The sequence below is a fragment of the Natator depressus genome, chromosome 2 (genome assembly GCF_965152275.1).
Source record: "Natator depressus isolate rNatDep1 chromosome 2, rNatDep2.hap1, whole genome shotgun sequence".
NCBI classification, from domain to species: Eukaryota; Metazoa; Chordata; order Testudines; family Cheloniidae; genus Natator; species Natator depressus.
Genome location: NC_134235.1, coordinates 261,914,519 through 261,939,983, shown reverse-complemented (window position 1 = coordinate 261,939,983; position 25,465 = coordinate 261,914,519). Strand labels below are relative to the sequence as shown.

At 57.4% G+C, this 25,465-nt stretch overlaps 1 protein-coding gene across 8 annotated transcripts; it reads left to right on the top strand.

Moving 5' to 3' along the window:
• The first annotated feature begins 219 nt into the window (after positions 1 to 219).
• On the top strand, positions 220 to 22,482 carry LOC141983403 (zinc finger protein 746-like). 8 transcript variants are annotated; one of them, XR_012638362.1, is made up of 10 exons: positions 220 to 290; positions 5,266 to 5,667; positions 8,538 to 8,664; positions 11,135 to 11,248; positions 12,599 to 12,718; positions 13,297 to 13,389; positions 14,454 to 14,567; positions 15,098 to 17,567; positions 18,089 to 18,366; positions 20,969 to 21,089. XR_012638362.1 is itself a non-coding variant. In XM_074946508.1 (9 exons), exons 1-9 carry the CDS (start codon positions 267 to 269, stop codon positions 22,192 to 22,194), a joined length of 2,373 nt encoding a protein of 790 aa, XP_074802609.1. In that variant the 5' UTR covers positions 220 to 266; the 3' UTR covers positions 22,195 to 22,482. The 8 variants fall into 8 exon arrangements, 4 of the variants coding, with proteins under 4 accessions (XP_074802609.1, XP_074802608.1, XP_074802611.1 ...); XR_012638361.1 differs by having other exon boundaries at positions 20,966 to 21,089; XR_012638363.1 differs by lacking the exon at positions 18,089 to 18,366 and having other exon boundaries at positions 20,966 to 21,052.
• The last annotated feature ends 2,983 nt before the right edge of the window (positions 22,483 to 25,465 follow it).

Below are 25,465 nucleotides of genomic sequence, written 5' to 3'. Positions count from 1 at the left end.
CCGGGGCCCCTGCCCGGCCCGGCGCCGCGATCCCCGCCGCCAGGGGCCGCTGCCGCCCCGCTCCCCGCCGGCCCCGCCCCGCCGCTCCCGGCCCCTCCCGGCAGCCAGGCCGCGGCTCCCTCCCTCCCTGCGGGCCGCGCTCGCTCTGCTCCGCCCGGCAGCGGGGCCGGCCCGTGGCGAGGCGGCGCCGGGACTCTGCCCAGCCCGCAGCGGGAGCGGGGCTCGGCCGAGCCGGGCCCGCGGGAGCAGCCCCGCCCGGGGGGGCCATGGCCGAGCGGGCCGCTGCCCAGGTAAGGGCCCGGCGGGCGGGGGAGCCTCGGGCCCCGGGAGCTTCTCCCGGCCCGGGCCCCGGGAGCGCGGTGCTGCCCGGCCGGCTGGGGCTCAGCCCCGGGGCGGGTCCGGGCTCCCCCCGCCCGGCCAGGGCTGCCCGCGGGCGGGGCGGTCTCGGCCCCTTTCTCCTGCTCCGGGGCGTGTGAACGGGGAGCGGAGTGAAACTGATCCTGGCCCCGTCTCCGAGCTCTGAATTCCCCGGGGGTGGGTCCTGCTGCCCGGGGCAGGGGTTGGAAACCGGCCCCTCCGGCCTGGCGCTTTGGGGTCTGATTGCCCTTTGGGGCGGGGGGGAAGCGCCCTGTTCCCTAGCCCAGCATTGCCAGAGGCCTTCGCTGACCCCCTGTGCCCCCCTGGGTGTGGGGCCGGGGGCCGGCACGTCTGGAGAGCGGGGCAAGGTCTCTCCGTTCAGGCACCCCACACACAGGCCCGGTGAGCAGCCTGCGCCCTGGGTGTCAGTCCCGGTGCCGGCTGCCGGAGGCTGTTAGCAAGGGGGTGCGTGCAATGGCAGCAGGGCAGAGAGCAATGCAGGGGGTGTGAACCTGCTCGTTTCTGAGCTAGGGAGCAAGGTGTAGACTCTGCTTCTTCGGGCCCCAGTCCTAGAGCAACCATCACACAGAGAAAGGTAAATGCCCAAACCACAGCACGTTGTTCGGTGTTTGTAGGGCACCTGGCACAGAGGGGTCCTGGGCCCTGACGGGGGCTCTTAGCCATTACCACAATACACACAGATAGTGTTTTCAGTTAATGTTATCTGCTTTGTCTTCCCTTCCCTGCCTGCCCCTCCCTGTTCACCCCCACTCCAAACACCTGTTGCCACTTGTCATCGTGCTGTGTCTTAATGCTAGACCTGGTGGTATGCTGAGCATCTCCTGAGAAACACAGAACAACCTCCACCTCTCCCAGAAGGTGCTCAGCTCTTCCCAGGATCCAGCCCTTAGCTGTAAGCTCTTTGTGTCAGGGGCATTACCTGTGGCTGCCCCACACAGCCCTGTGCCTGCCCCACACAGCCCCGTGCCTGTCTGTGGGGCTGGGTGGGTGGGGCTGGATTTCAGGCCGCAGCAATAAGATGCATTAGAATTGGGAAAGATAACAGAGAAGGGCAACAAAAACGATCAGGGTTATGGAACAGCTTCTGTTTGAGGGGAGATTAAGAAGACTGGGGCTGTCCAGTTTAGATAAGGGGGGATATGACAGAGGTCTATAAAATCAGGACCAGTGTGGAGAAAGCGAATAGGGGAATGTTATTTACTCCTTCTCATAATACAAGAGCCAGGGGTCACCTGATGAAATTAACAGGCAGCAGGTTTAAAACAAACCTAAGGAAGTATTTCTTCACACAACACACAGTCAACCTGGGGAACTTGTTGCCAGGGAATGTTTTGAAGGCGAAAAGTATAACAGGGTTCGCGTAAGAATTAGTTTTCAGAGTAGCAGCCGTGTTAGTCTGTATCCGCAAAAAAGAATTAGGTAAATTCATGGAGGACAGGTCCATCAACGGCTGTTAGCCAGGATGGTCAGGGACACAACCCCATGCTCCGGGTGTCCCTAAACCTCCCACTGCCAGAAGCGGGGACTGGAGATTAGGAATCGATCGATTGATAATGGCCATGTTCTGTTCATTCCCTCGGAAGCATCTGCTATGGCTGCTGTCGGAAGACAGGATACTGGGCTACATGGACCATTAGTCTGACCCACGATGGCCGTTCTTATGCTTAGGTGTAGAAATCTTGACAGTGCCCGTTTCAGTCAGGAGAGGCAGCTGGAACTGGGACTGTCACAGCTTTACACCGGCTTCGTAGCATCCCTGTCTCTCCGTCTCCAGGGGACCCAGCTCCCTGCCAGCACTGGTGAGTGGAGGCAGAGCTTGGGGCTGAAAGTCCTCTACAGCTGAGACCAGCGGGGAGAAGTGACCTGGAGCGCAGCCCCCCAAACAAGCCAGAGCTGGAGCGATAGCGGACAATGCTCTAGCCCAGGGTTTCTCAGTCTGTGGGTCATGACCCAAAGTTGGAGCGCCAGAATGTTTCAAAGGGCCACGGGGCGGCTCCTGCAGCTCCAGTCTCGTGAGGCAGGCTGGGCTTGACTCCCCGCTCTGGGCACTGCGATATCCAGGGCACAGTGCCGCTCGGGTTTGGCCCAGCTGCTCCTCCATCATGACAATGGGGGGCCGGCCAAGCCGAAGCTGAGTGAGTGGTGCGGCAACCCATGCGCCAGGTCACAAGGCCACTTGCACAGATTTGGCCCCTTTAGCGTGGCACTGCGTGGCACTGCGACTCTGGAGGTCACGGCACCTGGAGCAGGGAGCTGAGCCCAGCTGGCCCTGCAGAACTGGAGCTGCTGCTGCAGGGTGAGTGTGGGGTGGGCTCTGCGCACCCACCCACAGGCCCTGAGCCCCCTTCCGGAGGCAGTTCTCAGCACCCCTCCCCCAGGCCGATTTACTGGGCTGCGACAGGCCATCAACTTTTACCAATGGATCCTGGCCAAAGAGGTTGGGAAGCGCTGCTCTGGCCGTCTCTCCCTGGCCACAAGGACTCGGGGCAGTGCCCAGGGATCAGCAGCCCGGGCCCTAGGAGCTGTACGGTCGGAGCGATGGCAGCCAGAACCCCAGCCAGGGAGCTGCAGTCAGGGGCAGCCAAACCCGCAGCCGCCAGGGCCAAGGAGCAGGCGCAGCACTCGATAGGCTGGTCTCCCCGCTTCAGATCCCCTGGGGTTCGGCCCAGTTGTGCTGGAGTTAAGGAGAGAACAGCTAGATCGGTCAGGCTCCCCCAGGCCTGCCCACAGCAATTCCGGGCCCCAGGGCAGAACAGGCAGTGGGCATGGCCAGGGCTTCCACATGCCCGCCCAGCTGCCTTCGCTGCCACCGGTACCAGCCCATGCGCGCCCAGGAGCCCTGCCACACTCCCCCACCCCTGTCGGGGGGCCTAGGCTTCCCCATCCACCCAGTTAGATCCCCCAGCTCCATTCACCCTCCTGCCTCCTTCTCTCCCATTGTAAACATGTGTGACACTTCCCAGGGTACCCAGGGTTGGGAGCCACTTTGCGAGCACCTACCCTTAGCTGGGCCTGCTGTGGATCAGCTCCCTGAACCCACCAGCCTCTGGCAGCCCAAGCGCTGCCCTCCAGGCCCCCACAGGCCTCGCTCTCTCCGCACAGGTTAGCGATTGGTTGCAAGCTCACCAACCGCCGAGTCCTCGGAGTGTCCTGCTGGAGCACCCAGCCCTGAGCCGCTGAGCACAGAGCTCTCGGATTCGCTGCTCCCAAAGGAGCAGAACACGCCCGCTCAGGGTCCCCGCTCTGCGTCACGCAGCTCCGGTAGACGTAGAGCGACAAGGAGGAGAAGTTTATAATCAGAGAACCGAGATTCAAGCGAGGGGCAGAAAGAATGTTGGAAACATAGAATATCAGGGTTGGAAGGGACCTCAGGAGGTCATCTAGTCCAACCCCCTGCTCAAAGCAGGACCAATCCCCAATTTTTGCCCCAGATCCCAAATGGCCCCCTCAAGGGTTGAACTCACAAGCCTGGGTTTAGCAGGCCAATGCTCAAACCACTGAGCTATCCCTCCCCCCAAACACACGGTTACATATGAGACAAAATCAGAACACGCTCCCTAGCCCCTAAACAGGACTCCCAAGGCCTGGCCCTGGCTCCTGCAAGTAGCTGACTCACCCCACCCCCCTCGTCCTTTCCCCAGCCTTTTCAACCGATTTGGCTGAGACCCCTTCCCACAAGATCAAACCCGCTGGTGGTTTGTTCACACAGAAGGAGAACTGGGGGTTTATCTGCACCCCAGATCTAGTCTCAAGAGTTCATTGTCTTACTGTAAACAGGAGAACCCCGGCTGTTCTTGTTTTGTCCAGCAACCTCCACAACCTAGTGACTAGCATTTTGCTCAAACTGTAAATGGCCGTCCATTGTGAGTCGTACAGTACTTAACTTGCACGTGACCAGCCAGAGTGAGATAAATGTCTCTTCCCCCCGCTTGACAGGAGTTTGTGGATCACCTGTCAGTGACTTGCCTTAACTCACCACCCTAGAGAGCAGAGTTTTTAGCATAAAACAGAACTCTTCACCTATTTTCCGTACATACATCTCGCAATGGTTATGGCAACCCTTCTGGAGCTGGCTTTCGTTAGAGATCTTACATGATGTTTCTTGGCAGACGAGTAGGCAGATGCAGACCCAGGGGATCTCTGTGGCCCATATGTACCCAGGTGCCCTGGGGTCACAACATCCCCACTCCCTCCATATCCCCACATGTTCACCAAGAAATGGGGGGAAGGACAGCTCTGCCTTTCCAAGCCCCCGCATCAAAAAGCCTCCTACACTTCATGTATTAAACCCTGTGGAAATTCCACAAACCAAACCTTTGTCTAACAGGGTCTGGCTGGGTAGGTGTGACCCTCTCCCACAAGGGAAATCAAAAGGAGCAAGGAAATGACAGTGTCTGAGGCTCCCCTTCACTGTACCCCACACTGCAGCTTTCCACAGATAGTGAGAGACTCGGCATCGTGCCAAGGAACTTGCTGCTCCCGCCAGTGACCCGGAAATGCTCTTTGTGCACCCCATTCCTAGCACGTCCTTAACGGCAACCTTGTGCGTCCCCCATAGAGACAGGACACCCCCTCCCTGCTGGTCCTGTGTGCACATGTCACAGTATCGGTGGAGGTGGCGGGGAAGGGTTTTGCGTTGTACTGGGGGAGGAATGTGCTGTGCGTCTCCACGAGGGAATTCTGTCCACTGACGCAGGGCTGGGCGCTTAGAGGAAGTGCACTGTGTGGACGGCAGATTCAGAGGAGGCCGTTGGCCTTTCCTGGCTTTTCAGGGCTGGCTCTCTGGGGCATCTCACACTTGCTCAGCCTCCGTCCCTTTTAAGTGGAGTTTCGTTTGTGGAATAACGAGTCCCCCAGCTCCACTTACATTTCTGTCCTTGCAAACAGGCTCCAGAGTGGGACCCAGAGTCAAAGCGCCCAATGGCTTTACAGTCCCGCTCTGACCCCAGACAGACTTCCGAGAGGGAGAGCCAGCTGCAGCCGGCAAAGCTTTCCATGTGGCCTGCAGTAGCTGCAATCCAAGCTGTGGACAGGACGGTGGATTCCCATGCCACGCGGTTGCTGACTCTGGAGAGGAGAATGGGAACAGCTGAGAAGAAATTAGTCGATTGTGAGAAAACGGTGATGCAATTTGAAAGCCAGCTGGAGAGTAAGTGGGCTGCGCTAGGAACTCTGATCCAGGGGTATGGACGGCTGCAGAGGAGGCTGGAGAACATGGAGAACCTGCTGAAGAACAGGAACTTCTGGATCCTGAGACTCCCCCCAGGCACTAGGGGGGAGGTCCCCAAGGTAACGATACCCCAGCTGGCGCCGAGGGGCAGAACTAAATCATGGGCAGAGATTTTCAAGAGTCAGTGCCTAAAGCTGGGTTCCTACCTTCATATTTAGGCAATGAATAAGTGGCCTGATTCTCCCAAGTGCTGAGCGTCCCGCCGCTCCCATTGGAGTCCGCGGGTGTTGCCGTGTGCTCAGCACTCTGGAAAATTGGGGTATTTATTTATTGCCCCTTTGTGACCTGCGTGGCTAGTCAAAGTGCAGGGCCCTGGGGATGTTCCCGCTGGAAGGTAGGTATTGATGATGGAGTCTGTCAGGCTGGGGTTTCCTTGGACGTAGTCTTGTTTATTTGCGAGGAAGGCACAAATGGTCTCTGAGCGCAGGAGGCAGAAGGAGCAGTGTCTTAGCCAACAGCCTCCAGGCTCTGTAGCAGCACCAGACCCAAAGGAACTCTCTGGCTTTCTCCAGGGTCAGACACGAGGCTGTGGCTCGGTTTGCTTTCTCCCTCGGTCTCTCTCTTCATCTCTGCGTGTTCTCTCTCCCTTCACACACACGCACGCCCTGACCCAAACAGACTTCTCCCCCCACTCGGTCCAAAACTCCTGGGTGGGTTCACAACCCCTTTTGTCTTAGGTTGGGGCTTGGGGGCAGCAGTGATTTATTTATCCTGATAGTTATGCTAGTGGAAAGATGTGTTCACACCCAGTTTCAGAAATGTGTGACCCATATCCCAGCCACCTCTTGGATAACAGGATGAATGTAAGAGCTTAACTTTTGACATCCACTTTTGAAACTCGTGGCCTCTTTCCCAGGTCAGTCTATTGAAAGATTTCTTTTCCCGTTGACATTCCATCTCCGCAGCAAGATTTCCCCAGTCAGGGCTGCGCGCTGGAGCGTGATTCCTCGTCTCTCTTCTGGAAGGACCCCAGAGTATGTTCTAACCAAGTTACAGAAACGTGCTACAATAGCGCCCAGGCGAATTGTGTTGACATGCTGCTCTGACGCTGTGTTGGCTGTTCCTTATTCACTGGCCTAAAATGGTTTGGATGAAGGGAGTGATGTGATCTGGCTGCCAACCTGTGTGACGGTGCCTAAAATCACACTGGTTAGGAACACCGTGGCTGCGCTGGGCCCATTCCCTCCCCACTGCAACTCCGTGGTGTCAGCACACAGCTATCAGCGCTCAGGCTCCGTATCAGAGTACAGGGTTCAAATGTCTGCAGGGGAGGAAGGACGGCCGCGGGCATCGGGCACTGAGCTGGGACTCAGGAGACCTGGGCTCAGTCCCAGGCTTCTTATGTGTCCTGGGGCAAGTCACTTAGCCTGTGTGTGCCTCAGTTCCCCATCTGTACGATGGGCATAACAGCACTGGCCTGCCTCACAGGCCTATTGTGAGGCTACACACATCCGACTGTGAAGTGTGGAGATACAATGGTGACAGGGGCCATATAGGTACTTTGCTTAGGTTCAAATGTTGCTCCATATTTGCAGCCTCTGAGAACAAATTCTGTAGGCAAAACCTGAACAGAATCACTCCACAGGGACCTCCTGGCTCAGTTAATCGCTGGGGCCAGTGCCGGAAATTGCTTGATTGCATTATTTCTGGAGGATATACCACCAGATAGTAATTTAACCATAAATTCCTTTATTCAAGCCAAAGGCCAAATGGTATTTATGCAGTTGCTTTCACCCGTGTCTAAAATGCTAAGCTATAAGCAGTTGCTACCCGGATCCAGTGACACGCATTCAGAAGCAGTTGACCAGAATATTCACAAAAAATACCCAGCCCGGGGCCTGCTCAAACCATTGCTGGCTGGCTCCACCTTGGGCAGGCAGACAGTGGTAACGAACCCCTGAAGAGCTCACCCCTTTATACTCTAACAGACAAGTGATGTCATCGCCAATTTCTAACTTTAGCTAAGTACCAGTATGGGGCACCTTTCCGCAAGATATGGCAGTGGGGCCTCTGTCGTTCTAATTGTCTTAAATGTATGGATCTTAAAGCTACCTGCACTGGCCTTTTCTCTTCTTCCGCAGGCCCATGTTGTAAGATAGTACTGGGGCGTTAAAGGTTACTGCTCGTTTATCCCATGACAAAATACCTTCTCTTTTTGTGTTAGAACCAGTGTGTAAGCATTGCTTATCATTCAGAGGCCCCTCTTCCAAAAATCTCCTTTTTCATCTCATTAGCCACCTTCTAAGCTCAGCATCCTCCCCAGAATTGGTCTTGCCTACATGCCACGTTCTTTCTAACTTCTAAACTTATTCTTTCCAAAGCCTGTTCATGGCCACGAAAGCCCCTTTATTTTACTTAAACTACAAAACACATTTTCTTTAGCCAAGCTCATTTAACCCTTTCCATATCTATCTAATCTTACAGCCAGCGTGTTCCCTTGGATCAGCATGCAGAGAGGACCTTCTCCATGTCCCTGCCCACTTCCACACACAAAGCATGAGAGGCAGCTGCCTCCACGATGGCGTCTTCCCAGAGCCCTGCACAGCCCAGGAGTGGGGAAATCCCTGTGCAAGGGGTATGTGGGTAATGTGGAGCCCCCTAGCAGCCTGCTCCATTTGAGCTGTGCAGCCTGGCAGTTGGAGGATGGGATCCACGTGTTGCATGGATGGCGAGGGGGAAGCAGTCTCTGTCCTACCCCTCCACCTGACCAAATCCAGATTTTCCTTTCCAGCTCTGCTGGTGCAGGGGTAGGGCAGCATAGCCTCCTGCAGCTCTAGCTGTGATGTCTGGGGTGTTTTTACCTGAAACCCATTTCTAGTCATTTTCCCAATAACAGTCAGGCGACATTGCTCCTCCCCATCTCTCCTGATTCATACGACAGGTGGGATTGACGCAGGATGTACTGAGTGTGCAATGCTTGTGATTCCAGGTGCCGGTGACATTCGACGACATCTCCGTCTATTTCAACGAGCAGGAGTGGGGGAGCTTAGAGGAATGGCAGAAGGAGCTTTACAAGAACGTGATGAAAGGGAATTATGAGGCCCTGATCTCCCTGGGTAATTCTTTTTTCTTCGCTCGATTACGAGAAGCCGTGAGATCGCTGAAGGTAGAGTTGGCTCCAGCTCAAGTTTACTCTCCAATTCCTTTCATTCCTGGTGGATCGGTAGGTAAAATCCTTGTAGTGCGGGTCTTGGATTAAGGGCTCGTCTACCCTTAAAACACTTCAGCAGCACAGCTGTGCCATTGTGCCACTTCCGCGTAGACACTACCTGTGCCGACGGGAGGAATTCTCCTGCCAGCGTACGTAATCCGCCTCCCTGAGGGGTGGTCACTGGGTCGACAGAAGACCTAGAGCTGTCTACATGTGGACTTAGGTCGGCTTCACTACACCGCTCGGGGGGTGGATTTTTCACACCCTGACCGATGTAGTTAACCTGACCTAGTTTTCTAGTGTAGACCAGGCCTGACACAGAGCTGGTCTACACTTAAAACGTGCATTGGCATAACTATGTCTCTTTCTTTTTGCAAATACAGACTAACACGGCTGCTACTCTGAAATATGTCTTTTAGGGGTGTGAAAAATCCATACCCCGGAGAGCCATAGCTACGCTGACCTGTCCCCTGGTGTAGACGACACTAGGAGGATGGAAGAATTCTTCCCTCCATGTAGCTACCGCCTCTCGGAGAGTTGGACTAAGTGCGGTGATGGGAGAACCCCTCCCGTCGTGGTACTGAGGGACTACACGGCCGCAGTAGAGTGACGCAGCTGCAGCTCCAGCGTGTTACGTGTAGACGTGGCCCCAGTGTTGTTCCGAATCCCCCCCGGCAATGCTCTCGAGAGAAGGGGTGTGTTGACTGCACACGCACAGAGACTCTGGCTCTGTTGCATTGGTCTCTAATCCCCGTGCTGACCGCAGCAGTTGTGTCAGCCCTCAGGGAAACGTTTGCTGACCCAAGTGGACACAGTGCTGCCGAAAGGTGCCCTGGTGTAGCTGGAAGCACTGGAGGCCTCGCCGCTCCACCCATGTTCCTCACTCCTGGGATCTCTCTGCTTGAGCGGCCAGTTACTCGTTCTAACTGAGAAGGTGGGTTCTGTGACTGGGCTGCATGGAGACCCCAAGTCGCATTACACAGGTACTTCCCAACCAGCCGCCAGAGGGCAATGGCTTGTGTTCCCCACTGACCTGAGCTGGATTTGAGCCAGTCACCTAGGAGAGAGATTCTGTGGCCTGTCACTAATTGTATGGACCAGCCAGTTCCAACTCCAGATATTGCACCAAATTCACTGCTGGTGTGTGCAGGTGCCACTCCCCTTTGCCCAGTGGGTTCTGAGTTGCCAGCTGCATTGCAACAGATGCAAATGGTGTCACAGATCCACAAGATCTGTGCTATACCCTGGCCTTTAACCGGCCCCCGGAAGGACCCGCTCAGTGCGCCAGACCCCCAGGGTGTCCCACTCTTCCACAAGGGGGGCCACACGGCCTCAGTGCCCCCAAGACTGAGACGCCTGTTTCTCACTGTGAGCTCTGCCCAGCAAGTCCAGCTGAGAGAGACCCCTGCTCAGGGACCAGTGCATGGCAGCGAGCGTGGGCAGGGCCGCCAGGCGCGGGAGCCGGGTTCATTAGCCGGCTGGAACACGCCTGGGGTAGCGCCGAGACCAGCGGTGCTGCGAGTTCAGACTGGCCAGCGCCGGGGCTCCCATGAGCCCTGCTGCCGTAGCCCCGACCTTCGCCGCCCTTGTCCCAGGCCTCTGAGCCGTCTCCTGCCACCTCCGCCCAGTTAACCGTTAACCCCAGCGGCCGCATGTCGTGTCGGGACGGCAGGGGCAGGAACGGCCCTGGCTGCACCATGCCTAGCCGGCTGGCCGGACCCCTGGCCCCAGCCACGCCGGACCCCGGCCGGACTGGCCCCAGGCCCCGCCATGCCAGGCCCATCCAGCTACCTCGGTTAACCAGATAAACAAAATAACTGTAATCGTTTAACCGGTTCACCTTTTTAACCAATATTTGCATCCCTAATACACATCATGTAATTAGTAGGAAGGAAAGGAATAATCCAGGGGGTTGGCAGTGGACAGCAAATTCAATACCCCAGATGCACTGCCCAGTTCGCCCCAAGTTTTCCTTGGCTAAGATCCTGCACCTGAAATGTCAGGACATAACTGTACTTTGTGTGTCAGAGAACAGCCCCGGCGTCCCCAGGCTCCCTGGCGCCGTTGTATTGTAGAATAAATAGTGTCCAAATTAACCCGTCTGCCCCTCTGCAGGTGGCTCCCTGCGCGGCTTCTTGGTGCTTAATAAATAGGCACGTGGATTAATACTTCCTGTGCCCATGGCAGCCCCTTCCCTTAGGAGGAATCAGAGAGCCCCACCCATCAGAGGAACAGCGCCCTCCCCGGTGCAGCTTCTCTTCACATCCTGTCGCCCCCAGCACTCGGGGGTTGGGTATTTCAAACCATTGATAATGATCCGGAATGAGTATCCTACTGTGTGAATCAAACCCCGGAGCGTCTCTCTCCATCTGCAGACTACGCCATCTCCAAACCTGACCTTCTATCCCGGATTGAACGAGGGGAGGAGCCGTGTGTCGGGGATCAGGGACGTTCAGAGGAGAGCGAGATCCCTGCAGACCCCAGCCCAGGTACCCTGAAACAGCTCAGAAATGAGCCCTGAGGTCTCTCGCTTCAGCTGGGTTCCCAGGGGTCCCGTTCCACTTACTGCCGTGGCATTGCCAGAGCTGGAGGTGTGACTGCCTGGCGAACGTGCACAAGGAGTGACGTCAAATGGCTCGGTCCAGTGAGAGCTTCACGAGCTCTTTCATTCCCTCTGTTTCAGTGGGCACTTTTCTGACACTTGTGCCAGGGACAGGAAAACATTTGGGGGAATTAGGGCGAAATGGATGTTGCTTCCTCCGAATCCCTGAGATTGCACCAAGGGGTTGAGCGTCCTGTTTGTGTGTTACTCCTGTTCTTTGCTTTTTTAATCTAATCCCAGCCAGTGGGTAAGAGCAGCGATGGGATGAAGCCACAAATCCAGATCTGGATCTTGATTCCGCTTCCTCCCCCCTGGTTTGACCAACTGTGTTCAGACACCCTGTGACACCGGACTTCCCCTGGCTGGTGCCCCCAGGTTAGGCAGGGCCGGGAGAAGAGAGAAGACCTCTCTGGAAGGAGCAAGTGGGAAAAGGGCTCCTTTGAGAACCCAAAGCCCGGAACAACCCAGGGGCAGTTACACAATGTAACCCTGGCAGCCTGCGTGCTGCAGAACGTCCCGTGTCCTGAACGGGCTCTGAGACGGGACAGGCTCGTCCAGCCCCCGGGGGAACCACTAGAACGAAGGGAAGCTGAAATTCTCGCAAGCTCTCAGGACGTGCAGCTCTTCCCCATAGGTGGATTTCTGTTGTCCTTGTCCCTAGCAAGTGCCATCTGCAGCCCTCCCCTCATCCCACCTCGGCCCCCTGCCCCCTTCCTGACCATTCTGGCATCGACCCCACCTGCAGCCCTCCATTTCCCCTCCCACCGGAGCTGCACTAGTGTCTGTTCAGAGCAGCCCCCTCTGAAAACCGATGCTGGGCAGGGATGGGTTTGAAGCTCCTTGGCCCAGCTCTCAGCGGGGAGGAGAAACACGCAGCGTGTGTCTGCGTTCAGGCTGGAAGGGGGAAGTGCCAGCCAAGGAGCTGTACCCGCGGGAGTTCTGCTCAAATGAGCAGGCTGACAATAGAAGTGTAGCCGTGGGGGTGCGCAGCGGGAGGGACAGGCCGCCCCACGTACGATCTCATCTGAGCCATTACGGACGTACTTGGGGCAGCCAGCCCCTCCCACCACCACAGCTACACGTCCAGCTCGAAAGTCAACGTACCCTTAATATCCTTGGCTGGGATTTGGTAAACAGTCTAGCGACTTCGGGCTCCCACCTACAGTGCATGGGAACTGGGTGCCCAACTCCCCTAGGCTCCTCTGAAAATCTGAGCCTTTCTCTTTCCTGTGAACAGAACCCCCCGTTTCTGCATCAGACATTTCATTGTGGATTAACCAGGAGGAGGAGGAGGATCCAGGCTGCGGGGGCCAAGGGGACTCTGGGGAAAATGAAATCAGTGGAAGCCCCTACTCGGGTGAGTAATGGATTTCACCATCTCGGAGCTGCTGAGCGCAGTAATCACCCCGGAGCTCTTACCTCTGCGCCCAGCCATCTCCAGGGACCAGCAGCCGTTTCTTCACCCTCTAGGCAGACTGTAACCGACGTCTGCATTGCTGTACCCGACTTCTGCTGGCTTATCCCCCTGCCTTTCAATAGCACACAGCCTGCCTCCACCTCGCCCCGTGTGGGGCTGACAGTGCCCTGCGGGTGCTGGCAGGGAGCAGCCCCTCTGCTCAGGAGCTGGGACGGGACCTGCCCTGCGTGCACAGGATGCTGTCTCACTCCCTTGCCTCCAGCGTGGGAGCCTGACCCGTCTGGCCGTTAGCATCCGTGCTCTGCGTTCGTTAAGCCCAGCGGGGCGGGGGTGTCCCTTAGTGTTCTGGCCGTTCAGCAAATCCCCTCCTTTGGAGCCGCCCAAACTTGTCTTTGGGCGGAGGAGGGGTCCAAAGCGAAGGTGGTCGGGCCTGAGCTTGGTGTTTGGATCCAGCCAAGAGCGGGGGAACGTGGTGTAATCCCTTTTGCCCTGAACAGAGTTTCAGATTGTCCCCCCAGATGCCGTGTCCTGGGTTAAACGAGAAGAGGAGCCGTGTGCGCAGGATCGGCCGGTCTCTGGAGAAAGCAGAACCCCTGCAGGCCCCAGCCCTGGTGAGTAGCAGCCAAGACCACTGGGCACAGGGCGTGAGGGGACGAGCGGGGAATCCAGCCGGACCGTTTTACAATTTCTGCTCATCTGGTCTCAACTTCTGACATGTTGTTAGTTTACAGGCTGCAAGCCAGCCGCTCGCACCCCCTCCTGGCCCTGCCACCACCCAGTCCCATCACTGAGCCTCTCCTCCTTTCCCTCTTTGGACAGTCTGACCACTGGTCTTAGCCCCTCGTTTTCTGCTGCCTCTTGATCCTCACAAACACCTTTTGTATCCATTAAAAAGAGGTGTCTTCTCTCCTCCAGCAAAAAGCCAGTGCTGGCTTTAAACCCCTAACTCAGGGTTTAAGTGGGAGTAGAAACCAAACTGGAACGTAATCCCACAGGAGTGGAAGGGACCCCTGGGACCTGGAGTCCAGTCCCTGCTATCGCCGGCCACCCCAGCATGGAACTCGTTGCTGGAAGTTTGTTTATATAATAAACAAGCCTGTACAGATGTTGATCAAGGATACGCACAAAAAGGAGTCGGCCCAGGGGTGCTCAAACCCACGCTGGCTGGCTCCCGCGTGGACAGGCAGACATGCTAATGAACAAAGCTCACCTCTTTATACCCTTTCACAAACAAGTGATGTCCGATCACCTGCCGTTGTCTTCTCTAACGGCCAGGGATTAGGCAGTGTGGAGTTGTCCTTTCTCTGGCTTTGGCTAAAAAATGCTGGAGCAGTTGGACAAGGAATTTTCCTTCCGACTTCATCAGCTCCGGTTCCGGTTTAATATTTCCCGCAGAGTGTACCCTGGTGCAGGCACGGCTGCTTCAACCCTCCTGTCGCGCCTTCCCACAGCTGGGAAGTGCCTGCCCTGTACGGAGCCTGCAAAACCAGATTCTCTGTAGTCAAGTGCATCTAACCCTGGATAGACTAACCCGACTCATTCAGAAACCTACAAGCTTCACCTTCAAACCCCTTTTTCTTGCCTCCGCTTCTGTCGGGAGCCCCCTCCGGGACGTCTGTCCCCTGATGGTTAGAACCCGTCTGCTAATTCCCAGCCTGCTCTTCCCTGTGAACAGAATCTCCTGCTCCAGCCCCTGGCCTTTCCCCCTGGGTTAAACCGGAGCCGGAGCCGTGTGTGGGGACTCAGCCAGCTTTGGAGCAAAGGGGGCTCCCTGCAGAGCCCAGCGCAGGTGCGTGTTGGAGAGAAACCGCTCGGAACCAGTGAGTGCCGACAGGAGCTGGTCAGATCCAACTTCCAGCGCATTGCGACTGCAAACGGGCCACCGGGATCATCAGGCCCCTCCCATCCCCTCCAGCACGGCCCCTCTGCCGGAGGGAGGGGGGTGGCATAGGCCTGGCCATTCCAGCGTCACTCCACCTGGGGAATTCCCAGCGGGCCACGTAAGGCTGCCGTGCAAGCCCAGAGTCGCTGAAAGCAGCCTCATCCTTGGTGATCTCAAGGCCCAGGGCCAACCCCAGCACCTCAGGGAGACGGGGAAAACTTCCCCTCTGCCCTTCTCTAGGGGGAACAAAGGATTTATCAACCCCGAAGCGAGGCGGAGCCCGGTCCGGTAAACCAGCACCTTGATGAGTGTCCCCGCTCACTCCCCACGGCCAACTTCCTGGGACTTGACTCCAAAGCTGGAGCCCCTGAATCGCAGAATTCCCTCCCTCCCCGGCAGGTGACGTGAATAACGGCTGCTTTCTTCTGCCCTGGCAGGTGACGAGATCCCGCTCCAACTTGCAGAGGAGCCTCGTGCCGAGGAGGGGGGCGAGGGCCCAGGTCCCCCTGGGGCGGTTTGCACAACGTCCAAAGGGACCAGGGTCCAGAGCCCCGGGGAGGGCCCTGCGGCTCGGCAGAGAAGAGTCCTAGGGAAGTCGGCTCAGGGCAAGAGGGGCACTGGGGAGCTCAGAGTGGCCGGGGGCCAGCAGAGAGCCGTGGGGGGCGAGCGGCCCGGCCCGTGGCCCGAGCGTGGGAAGTGCTTGGGGCAGAAGCCGTCGCTTCTGAGCCCCAAGAGGAGCCAGGTGGCAGAGACGCCCGCCAAGTGCAGGGAGTGCGGCGAGAGCGTCGGCCGGGTTCAGTGCTGCCTCCAGGACCAGCACATGCCCCCGGGCAAGCTGCCCTTCACCTGCGCCGAGTGCCGGAAGCGCTTCCGCAAGAAGCGGCCCCTGCTCTTCCCCCCCGGGCCGCACCCGGCCGAGCAGCCCTTCTCCTGCCCCGCCTGCGGCAAGGCCTTCAGCCGGCGGGACGCGCTCCTGGCTCACCAGAAGACCCACCTCTGAGAGCACGAGTCCGTTGCACTGCCTGTGGGCAGGGCTTTGTCGCCGAGGGGCACACGCAGCACCAGTGGGCGCCCGCCATGGGGGGCTGGCCCCACTGGTGCGAGGAGCTTCGCCCACCTGTGCCTCCTGGCCAAGCACCAGCGGGTCCCTCCAAGGGCACTCAGTGTGGACGGGGCTTTGCCCGCCAGGACAGCCTGGCACAGCACCAGAGGACTCGTCTCCTGCATGAGCCTGCCGAGACCACCGCGGGGCTGGCAGCGGGGAGCCAGGGCCTCTCGGGCTGCACCGGCCCCTGAGCTGGGCTTGGCAACCCAACCCCCAGCTGTGCCCACGTGACACGTGTTACATCCCACCCGTGCCAGGCGAGGCAGAGACCCTCCAGGAATAGAGTCCCGGGGAGGGTTTGCGCCAGCTGGGCTGTGGCTGCCCACCCGAGCCCTGCAGAGAAACCATCTGTGCAGGGACAGGGCTTCCCACAGCTCCGTGGTGGGGAACGTGTCGGGTCAGAGCACTGACAGGTCCAGCACCCGCTGGGAGGAGCAGCCGCACCGCTCCTGAGCACAGGGAAGGTTAAACAGGGACACTGAGAATCCAGGCAGGAGCGTCACTCGCTGTGGGAACATCCTTGGTCATACACCACGAGCCAGCTGGGCTGGTGCATTCGGGTCCCTTTGCGCACCCCTGTGTTCGGGCGGCACAAAGGGGCCAGAAAGCAGCTAGGTTGGGCCAGCTGAGAATCCCCGGGCACGGGGGAGCTCTCAGCTCGTGCACCTGACTCCCGTGCCACCATGGCCCACCCAGCCCTGTACTGGGGGCTCAGCCAAAGCGCCCAGTGCCCCAGCTCTCCCCAGTTTGCCCTGAGCGCCGTGAGCCCTCCACACCTCTGACTATCCCCTGGGCAGGGGATTTGGTGCTTGTGGAAGATGCCAGGTTAAGCACGGCTGGACAGTGACGGTCTCCATCCCCAGAGCAGGCCTGGCACGTGTAGTGACCATGCCACCATCCCCACCAGGCCCTTCTGTTCTGCGGTGGATGGGCCGTTCCTAACTGCGGAGACTCCAGTGGGGGTCTGGCTCTTATGCTCTGCCTGTTGGTAACTGGACGGTCTGACCAACGGGCTCCAACAACGGCTGATGATAATGATGTTTGGCCGGTACTGACCTGGGACCAGGTCACAGGAGTAAAGCGCCATCCCTTGTGACCAGTCCTCCCTGCTCCCCGCCACTTGGCTGCTCCAAAGTCATTGAGGCACAAGTTCACGCACAGTGGAGAGCAACCGCGTGCATGCACCGAGTGTGGGAAAAGCTCCCGGTATGAGCATCTCCCGGTTACCTGCCAAGAGTCACAGCAGGACGAGCTCCTCCTCAGGGACGGGTCCCTGGGCCTGCAGCAGGGCATCAAACCTGGGCCCCTCTGTTCCAAAGCAGAACAGGACTGGTCGCTCAGCCGTTCTGGTTTGACGGTAGAAATATCGCAGCTGTTACCGGCTCAGAAACAGCTCAGGAATTTAACTCTCGGTGCTGGGAGAACCCAGCAGGTGTAGTTCTCCACTGCCTTGCACCCTCTGCAGTCTTTTCCCCCGTACAAAGTGCGTGCAGAACGCTTCCGGATCAGCTTGCTGCAGCCTCTCCCCCTGGGCCAGTGGAAATGAGAGCAGAGGGTGCAAGGCTGTGGGGACGCAGGCCCTGAGTTACAGTCATGGAGGGCAGGCTGTGTCCTGTAGTGGCAGGAGAATGGAGAGCACCGAGGGACTCCTTGTTGGTACAACAGCCAGACACATTGATGAGAGGAGAAGGGATGGGTGCCAGCTGGACCGTGGCTTGGTAGTGGAGCAGTTTGCAGGCTTGGCTCCAGATGGGGAAGGGTTCCACAAGGAGCCATGGAGCGGAAGGGGAGATAGAAGCCAGGTACTGTCCGGGGATGATCTTGCTTGCTCTTGGAATTATTAACAATATTTAAAATTAATATGAGAGACCACCAAATACTAATTTAACCATAAATCCCTTTATTCAGGCCAAAGAGTATTTTATACAATGGTTCTCAATATGCCTAACAGCCTCAAGGATAAGTGGTCACTACACCCAATACAGTGACAAAGTATTCACAAGCATGTGGTCAATATATTTACAAACAGGCCAGACCCAGGGAAAACTCTCATATCCTGGCATGCACAGTATGATTAGGTAGGGGCTGACAATGAGTCCTTTGTGACAAAGTGGGAATTTTTCATAATATTTTGTCTGAATAGTGTGTGTGCCTCAGTTTCCCTTCTGTGGTGCGTGGGTAACTAGGTGGTGGGGAAAGGTGACCCTTGTAGAAGACCCAGAGATCCCGGTGGGACTGATGCCTGGCTGTCTGGGGCTTGGGCCCAGACAATGGCCCGGCGATTTGGTAACTAGCAACTAACAACCAGGCCCACCCTCTGCAGGAAGCCAGCAGATTGTGACCAGCAGGGGAACAAAAGGCCTGCGGGGGAGGCCGGGTGACACCGTTTGCCCAGGAAGAAGAGCAAAGGATGGAGGAGGGGCCCTTGGGCTGCTGGTAGCAGGACACTTCTGGACTGGGGGCCAGAGAGGGCTCAGGACTGACCAGGCAGACTGTGCCGTACGGCTTTGAGAACTCCGAACTTCCTACGCTGTGGTCCAGACGTCTAATAAAACCCCTCTGCTTTTACAGCGCTGGCTGCATTGCTCCAGTTTAAACAAGGTGGGGGTGCATTGCTCCCTTAGGGTGTGTAGGGCTTCCCCATGTATCCAAGCCAGGCGGACTCGCTGAGGGGAGCTCACGGTGGAAGCAGGGGGGCCGAAGGCTCTGAGGTGTGGTCCCATGAGGCGGGGAAGCCGAGGGGCTTACCTTAGTGAGAGAGTGAGACCCTGAGGGGGGGCTGACACAAGGGGTCCTCCCAGGGACTGCTCTAGACCCCCAGACCTGTGGATCCGTGACACCCTCACATTCATAACTCCCTTTATCCCCTTCACCAAACAAAGCATACAACCTACCCCCTCCTTTCTTCCCCAGGCCTTTTCCCGGGTCTCTTCCCCTCCTTCCTGCTGCCCGCAGAACAGTGGGAGGGTTTGGGCTTGTTGCTTTTTAAACAGTTTGTCTTGTCACGGCAGCTCTTTATTTTATTAGTTACTTTTTGACCCATACACCCTGCCCACACTGCAAGTACTTCTTAATATTCTCACGACATCTTTTATTTGCTGATGGGGGCCTTTCCCTTACTAGCCCCAAACCATAAAGCAGACATTGTTTTCTTAACCAAACTAAGCTCTCTTTAATTCTTTCCATTGCATGACTATCCCTACGACCCGTGGGAATGATCTCCTGTAGTGGTGGACAGAGGGCCCATTCTAATCGGCCACGGACTAGACAGGCCATGGAGACAGCTCCGTTCCCCCTTGCGAGGCGAGGGAAGTTGGCACGGCTGTCGCGCTGTGCCTGCTTTGTGGACAAAGCGCGGACTGTAGGCTCCAAGACTGTTGCTCGGGCACCGTTCACCAGCGCACTGAGGAGCCTTGGTGGCAGCAAGGCACCTCCCTGCCACTGAGAAGGAGACCGGAAGCTGTGCAATCTTCCGCTCTCCCTAGCTGGGGATACCAGGGTAGTTCACCTGCCCGCACGTCCGGAAAACGCCCCATGTTCCAGGCACGCAGCTAACACAGCGAAGCCAGCGAGAGCTGATGGTGTTCAGGAACTTGCAGGAGCTGCCCATTTAGTTGCGATGACTGTGGGCCCAGTCCTGCAAACCCTTGCCTATGTATTACTTCCATGAGCGTTCCCTTGAAGTCAACGGGCCACATCCTGTCAGTGTGAACTGCAGGTCCCTGGCCCAGTAGGAAGTCACCTGTGAGTCAGGGTTTGCAGGCTCAGGACACATGCACTGGAAAGCTGCATCCTGCTCTTTGCAATGCGGCTCCCCCAGGGTGAGCGCTGCTGGGGGACCAGCAGGAACATTCCCGTGGACAGGGCTCTGGTATCAACACCGGGTGCCTCAGCTGCTCCCACTGACTGCGGTGGGAGTGGGGGTGCATTCTCCACTCAGTGCGATTCCTCCTAGAGCCATTGGTGTGCGAGCAGCCAGCGCCTGTCCCTCCGGTGACGAAGGGGGCGGGTTTAAAGCCATTTCATTTGCTTGGTAGCAGCTACTCCGTGAACAGTGACCGAGCTGCCTGCCCCCCCCTCCTCTGCCCGGGCAAGGCCATTTCCAGTCCCGCTCCGCTGGCCCAGATGGAGCGTGTGGGGGAGCCACATGTCATGGCTCAGGCAAAGGGGAGCAAAATCCCTGCATGCCCCGGTGTGGGGGAGTTGCAGCAGGTGTCACAAAGTGCTTTGCACTGGGGCCTGGGCCGCACTTAAAAGTTAGGTAGATGTAGACACGGCTAAGTCAACGGAAGAATTCTGCTCGACGTAGCTACAGCCTCTTGGGGAGGTGGCTTCAGTACAGCGATGGGAAAGCCTTTCCGTCGCTGGGGGAAAGGCCCACCCTGCAGCACTACAGCTGCGCAGATGCAGCGCCATAGCTGTGCCCCTGGAGTGTGGCCATGGTCTTTCAGGGACATTGGTATAAAACACAAACCAGAAATCCAGGAGCTTGAGTTAGTTACATTTACCCCAAACACTTGGGTTTCCTCTATGGAAACTCAGTTAAGATGGGCAAACAACCTTAACTATGTCCCTCAGCCGCACCCGAAAAGAAAATCAGGAAGGCGGTCTGCCCTGTCTATCCCGAACACACGTTTTCATCTGCACTGAGACTAGAATACATGACTCTCCATCATCTCTGCATTGTAGGCCTGCTAGCTCGGTGTCTGATGACACTTGGCTCACTGGCTGGTGTGGGGCAGCACGAGCCCAGGCCTGGGAAGAGCTGCGCTTTGCATGGAAGGTCCTTGGGCCCCCATAGCACCTCGCAGGATAGGGCCATCACTGAGTGGTGAACCTCTTTGCTCTGCTGTTTGGCGAAGCAGGGCTTTGTAAAGCCTCGGCTAAGCTGAAGAGCTTTGTTCAGGGTGGGGAAGGCAGGCTGCCTTCCCGATGGTTGATGCTCCTGGATTTCTAGTGCTAAAAAAGAATAAAAAAACTGCAGAACAGCCCTGACACAGGGGAGGCTGCAGTTTTCTTGCAGCCTTGATCGCTCCTACACGTCCCCGTGCCCTCCATGGTTTCAAAACCCCAAACTAGGTCAAATCTCATGATCCCTTCCCAGGAGCATCCCAGCTGAGTTTCCGTTCCTGACTCAAGGCTACTGTACTGACTCCGTTGCATGAACTGAATAAATCTCTGGATTCTCTCTTTCTTTCAGCAGCCGGCAGGATTGTGATCAAAGCCGAGGAGCAGCAAGTTGAGGAAAAGCCTGAAATCCTGGAGCTGACGACGACATTACTGGGAAGATCAGACGACGAGGCTTTCCAGAGCCAAGGCCAGCCAGCAGAGAGTCTGTGCAGCTCAGAAGGGCAGCAGGGAGCTGGAGAGGGCCTGGAAGAGCCCACCGCACACGGGAGCAATCTGTGTGAATGCAAGCCAGGGGCGGCGCTGGAGGAAGCCCGTGCAGACCAAGGCCCATTTACACCTGCAGACCATGGGCCAGGCGTCAGAATCGAGCAGCTCCCTCCCCTGCCCCAGAGAATCCTGACCGGAGGAAAACCCTGTAACTGCGCTGAATGCGGGGAAAGCTCTTGCCTCCAGCCCAGCCTCCGGAAGCACCAGCTGCCTCATGCCGGACAGGGGGCTAACGTCTGTGCCGAGTGTCGGCAAAGCTTTCGGCCGAAGAGGAGCCTTCTAACACACCAGCGATCCCACGTGGGGGAGGGCAACGGGCCCTTCATTTGTCCCGCCTGCGGGAAGAGCTTCGGCTGCCACCCGGCGCTCACGCGGCACCGGCGGCTGCACGGGGGGGAACGCCGGTACAAGTGCCCCGCGTGCCCAAAGAGCTTCCTGCAGAAGCGGCACCTTGCGGATCACACGCGGCTGCACACGGGGGAGCGGCCCTTTCCGTGCCCGGCCTGCGAGAAGACCTTCAACGAGAAGTCCAACCTCAACAAGCACTACCGGATCCACACGGGCGAGCGGCCCTACCCCTGCGCCCAGTGCGGCAAGAGCTTCACCCAGAAACACCATCTCCAGAAGCACCAGCGCGTCCACGGGGGGCCGAGGCCGCAGCCATGGGGGAGGGGGGGGGATGGCTTCCCGGCTCCCCCGGCAAACCCTGCGGGGGAGAGACTCTACCCCTGCATCGAATGCATGGAGAGCTTCACCCAGAAGACAACCCTGGAGCAGCACCAGCGACTGCACACCCAGGAGAGGCCCTTCCAGTGCACCAAGTGCAACAAAAGCTTCCGGCACAGGCAGTCGCTGAACAACCATCAGAAGAGCCACTCTCCCCCCAGGGCTTCACCCCGCCACAAGCAGGGGACGGAGACAGCCCCCGCAGGGGAAAGACTGAAAACAGGCAGCAGCCCAGCGGGCTGGCAGTGGGGAGGAGGCAATTTACAGGCTGTTCCCTCCCCAGAAATACAGCAACACATTACATGACAGGCCCATACGCTCTATAATAGCAGCTGGCGTTTACAGAGCGCCAGACTGGTCCAAAGCACGGGCCAGTCCTTCATGAATCCTCCCAGCGCCCCTGTAAGACGGGGGGTCAGGACTGACCTACCTGCTTCACAGGCAGGGAAAGTGACTTGGCAAAGACCATGCAGTGAGTCAGTGACAGAGCCACGAGCAGCACCGTCGCGCACTCACTCCTCCAGGCCACGCTGCTTTCGGAAAGTGTCTTTAACTGAAGTGGGACTTGACCCTGGTAACTAACATGTAATGGTAAATAGCAGATGCTACATTAAAGACCGTTACCTGAAGGCTGATGTGTTTTGAGACCAGTTATTTTTTTAATGTACATGAAAGACTATCAGTGGGTTAGGGGTTGGGGAGGCTGGAAAGTCTAGTTATGGGGCTGGGACAATCAAACAAGCTCGGAGGGGCATGGGAATGGGGGGTAGGGGGTGGGGTCTGACAGTGTCTTCCAGCCCCACCTACGCCATGTTGCTCACATGGACGTGGAGCCAGGCGCTGGTTTCCCTGAGCCCCCTCCCAGCCCGTGTCCTGCTCTGGGTGGGTTGGTAAAAGTCCCTGGCAGTGGAGGGGGACGTTCCTGCCGTAGGCCTTGTCTACACGGGGAAGGGTTTGCTGACAGCGCTTATTGCAGTAGGGCCGGACCAGCAAACCCTGCTGATGGCCGGCACAGCTTCCACTGGCAAGAGTGCGTTTGCTGAGCCACGGGGGAGAGGAGCTGGAACGGGGCCGACGAGGGCACGTGGGAGAAAGGAGAGCAGAAGCGTTGGAGGCAGCTCCTCGAAGGGGTGGGAGGAAATGGGAAGGCAGAAAAATGCACATGGCAACTTCATGCTTTTGTCTGGTGTGCAAACAAAGAATGTAAGCCCTGCCCTGAGTGGCTAGCAGGGATGCACCTTGGGAAAAGAAAGAGGCTTGCAATGGGTTTGAGGGCAGACTAGGAGGTACCTAGCATTCTCGTAACAGGGAGGACTTACCAGGCACACAGGGTGGAGAGACAGCAGGAGCAGCGAAGGCTGACAGGCGAGGGAATGGGGGGGAAGTGCAGAAAAAAGTCTAAGCTCTCCTAACTTGCTTGCAGAAGTCCTGCAATAAATTCAAACCTCCCCTTGGGGCCTTTCACCCAGCCCTGGGTGAGTCCTCATGGATCTAGCCAATTCTGGTCGCTATCTGGAGCTCCGGAAACTAGAGGGGTACAGCACACGTGGGGGAAAGGAGAAAGTGGCTTGGGGACCCGCTAGCTTGTGCTGTCTGTCATGGCACACAGACCCTTATGTTCTGGGTGCCTTGTGACGTCACTTGACTGGTCGCCAGCTAAATGAAGAATTTTGGGTTCTCTGGCCTCAGCCACAGGAGGTTTCAGCCCCCAGGGTGGGTGCGTGCGTGTAGCCTTGCCACGGCCATTGTACCCAGCATGTTGACTAGCCTTGCGCTGAGCAGGGTGCAGCACGTGAGGCCTTAGTGCCGCGTGCCCAGAGCCTGGTCTACACTAAGGCTCCCGGCGAGTCGCTTCAACAGTGAGCCCGTTTGGGGGGAAAGCCTAGTGTAGGCACAGCAAGGGCTGCCAGGCCAGCCTCTTCTGCCAGCACGAACGAACAGGTGACCCCAGTGAGGAAACAAATGACAGGCCGGTGGGAAGGCCAGGAGGTGGGTGAGCAATTGTGCCATGGCCATGGGAATTTTTTGTCCAACGCTGTTTGCCGTACCTGGCAGCTGTGGGTGAGGGGTGACCTCCAGCTGGCTCCGCAGGCCACCTCCCAACCCACACCTTGCAGCAGAGGCCAGACTCAGTGCCCCTTGGGGAGGGGTCACTCCTGCACTGGGCAGGGTGGGGGAGGCTTTGCCACACCTGCTCTGTGGATAAATGTGGGACCTTCCATTGAGTGAGCGTCTCAGCTGGAACAAAGCCAGCTAAAAAGACTTCTTAGGAGGAGGCGCCGCTTAGGGCAACGCCCCTGGGGAGGCAGAGGGCGTGTTGGGGCAGATGGTTCCAAGCAAGGAGGTGCTGCTAGCCTCGCTGTCCAGGAAGGGGTGGGGCTGCCCCGAGAAACCCAGGCCCAGGACAAAGAGAGATCAGCGAGCGAGCGTGGCGCCTGCTCAGGGCAAAGGCTCCGCAGACAAGAGTTTTCCAGAGAGAAAGCCATGTCCTCCTGCCCCCCAGAAGATGGAGGGGTTTGCACCAGCAGCCTCACACCAGGGAGCTGCTCGTAAGAATGACCATACTGGGTCAGATCAATGGTCCATCTAGCCCAATAGCCTGTCTCTGACAGTGGCCAATGCCAGGTGCTTCACAGGGAATGACCAGAACAGGGCAACGATTGAGGGACCCAGCCCCTGTCGTCCAGTCCCAGCTTCTGGCAGTCAGAGGTTTAGGGACACCCAGAGTTGCATCCCTGACCACACTGGCTAATAGCCAGTCATGGACCTATCTTCCACTAACTTATCTAATTATTCTTTGAACCATTATACTTTTAGCCTTCACAACACCCCCTGGCAATGAGTTCCACAGGTTAACTGTGTGTAGTGTGAAGAAATACTTCCTTATGTTTGTTTTAAACCTGCTGCCTATTCATTTCATCGAGTGACCCCGGGTGCTTGTGTTATGTGAATGGATAAAACACTTCTTCATTCACTTTCTCCACACCATTCATGATTTTATATCATATGGGCTCCATTCAGCCCCTAGGGGTACAGGCCTGCAATGTGCATCTGTGTGCCCCGGGGGGCTGATGTACCATGCCATGTTTATACCTTCCCCCTCCCCTGAGAGTATTGCCTGGGGCACACTGCCCCCTCCCCAGCCACCACTGGCCCCAGTTGTCAATGTGTCCAGCCGCCATCAGCCATTGGAGCGTCAGGGTGATTCTAGGCCTGAGTGTCAGATGGGGAATGCAGATCTCCTCCCACAGCGGTTCGATCATCAGTAAGTGGGAAAGGGGGAAGTGTTAAGATGTTCTTTCCACCCTGGATTAATTCATCAGAGTGCTGGTGCCGAAGGAATCCATCTACACGTAAAACATATCAGAACAGCTGTGAACGACACCCCTCTGCCCAGCCTAGCTCTGCTGCCAAAACCCAGCGTAGATGCAGCTGGACTGACAAAAGGGGGCTTCTGTTGCTGAAACTAACAGCATTCAGGATGGTGTTTCTGTACCAGCTTCTGGTGGTCTACACTACCTGCATGGGGCAGAGGGAAAGCAGGTCCCTGCCCTCCTCCTGTCTTCAAGCAGAGGAA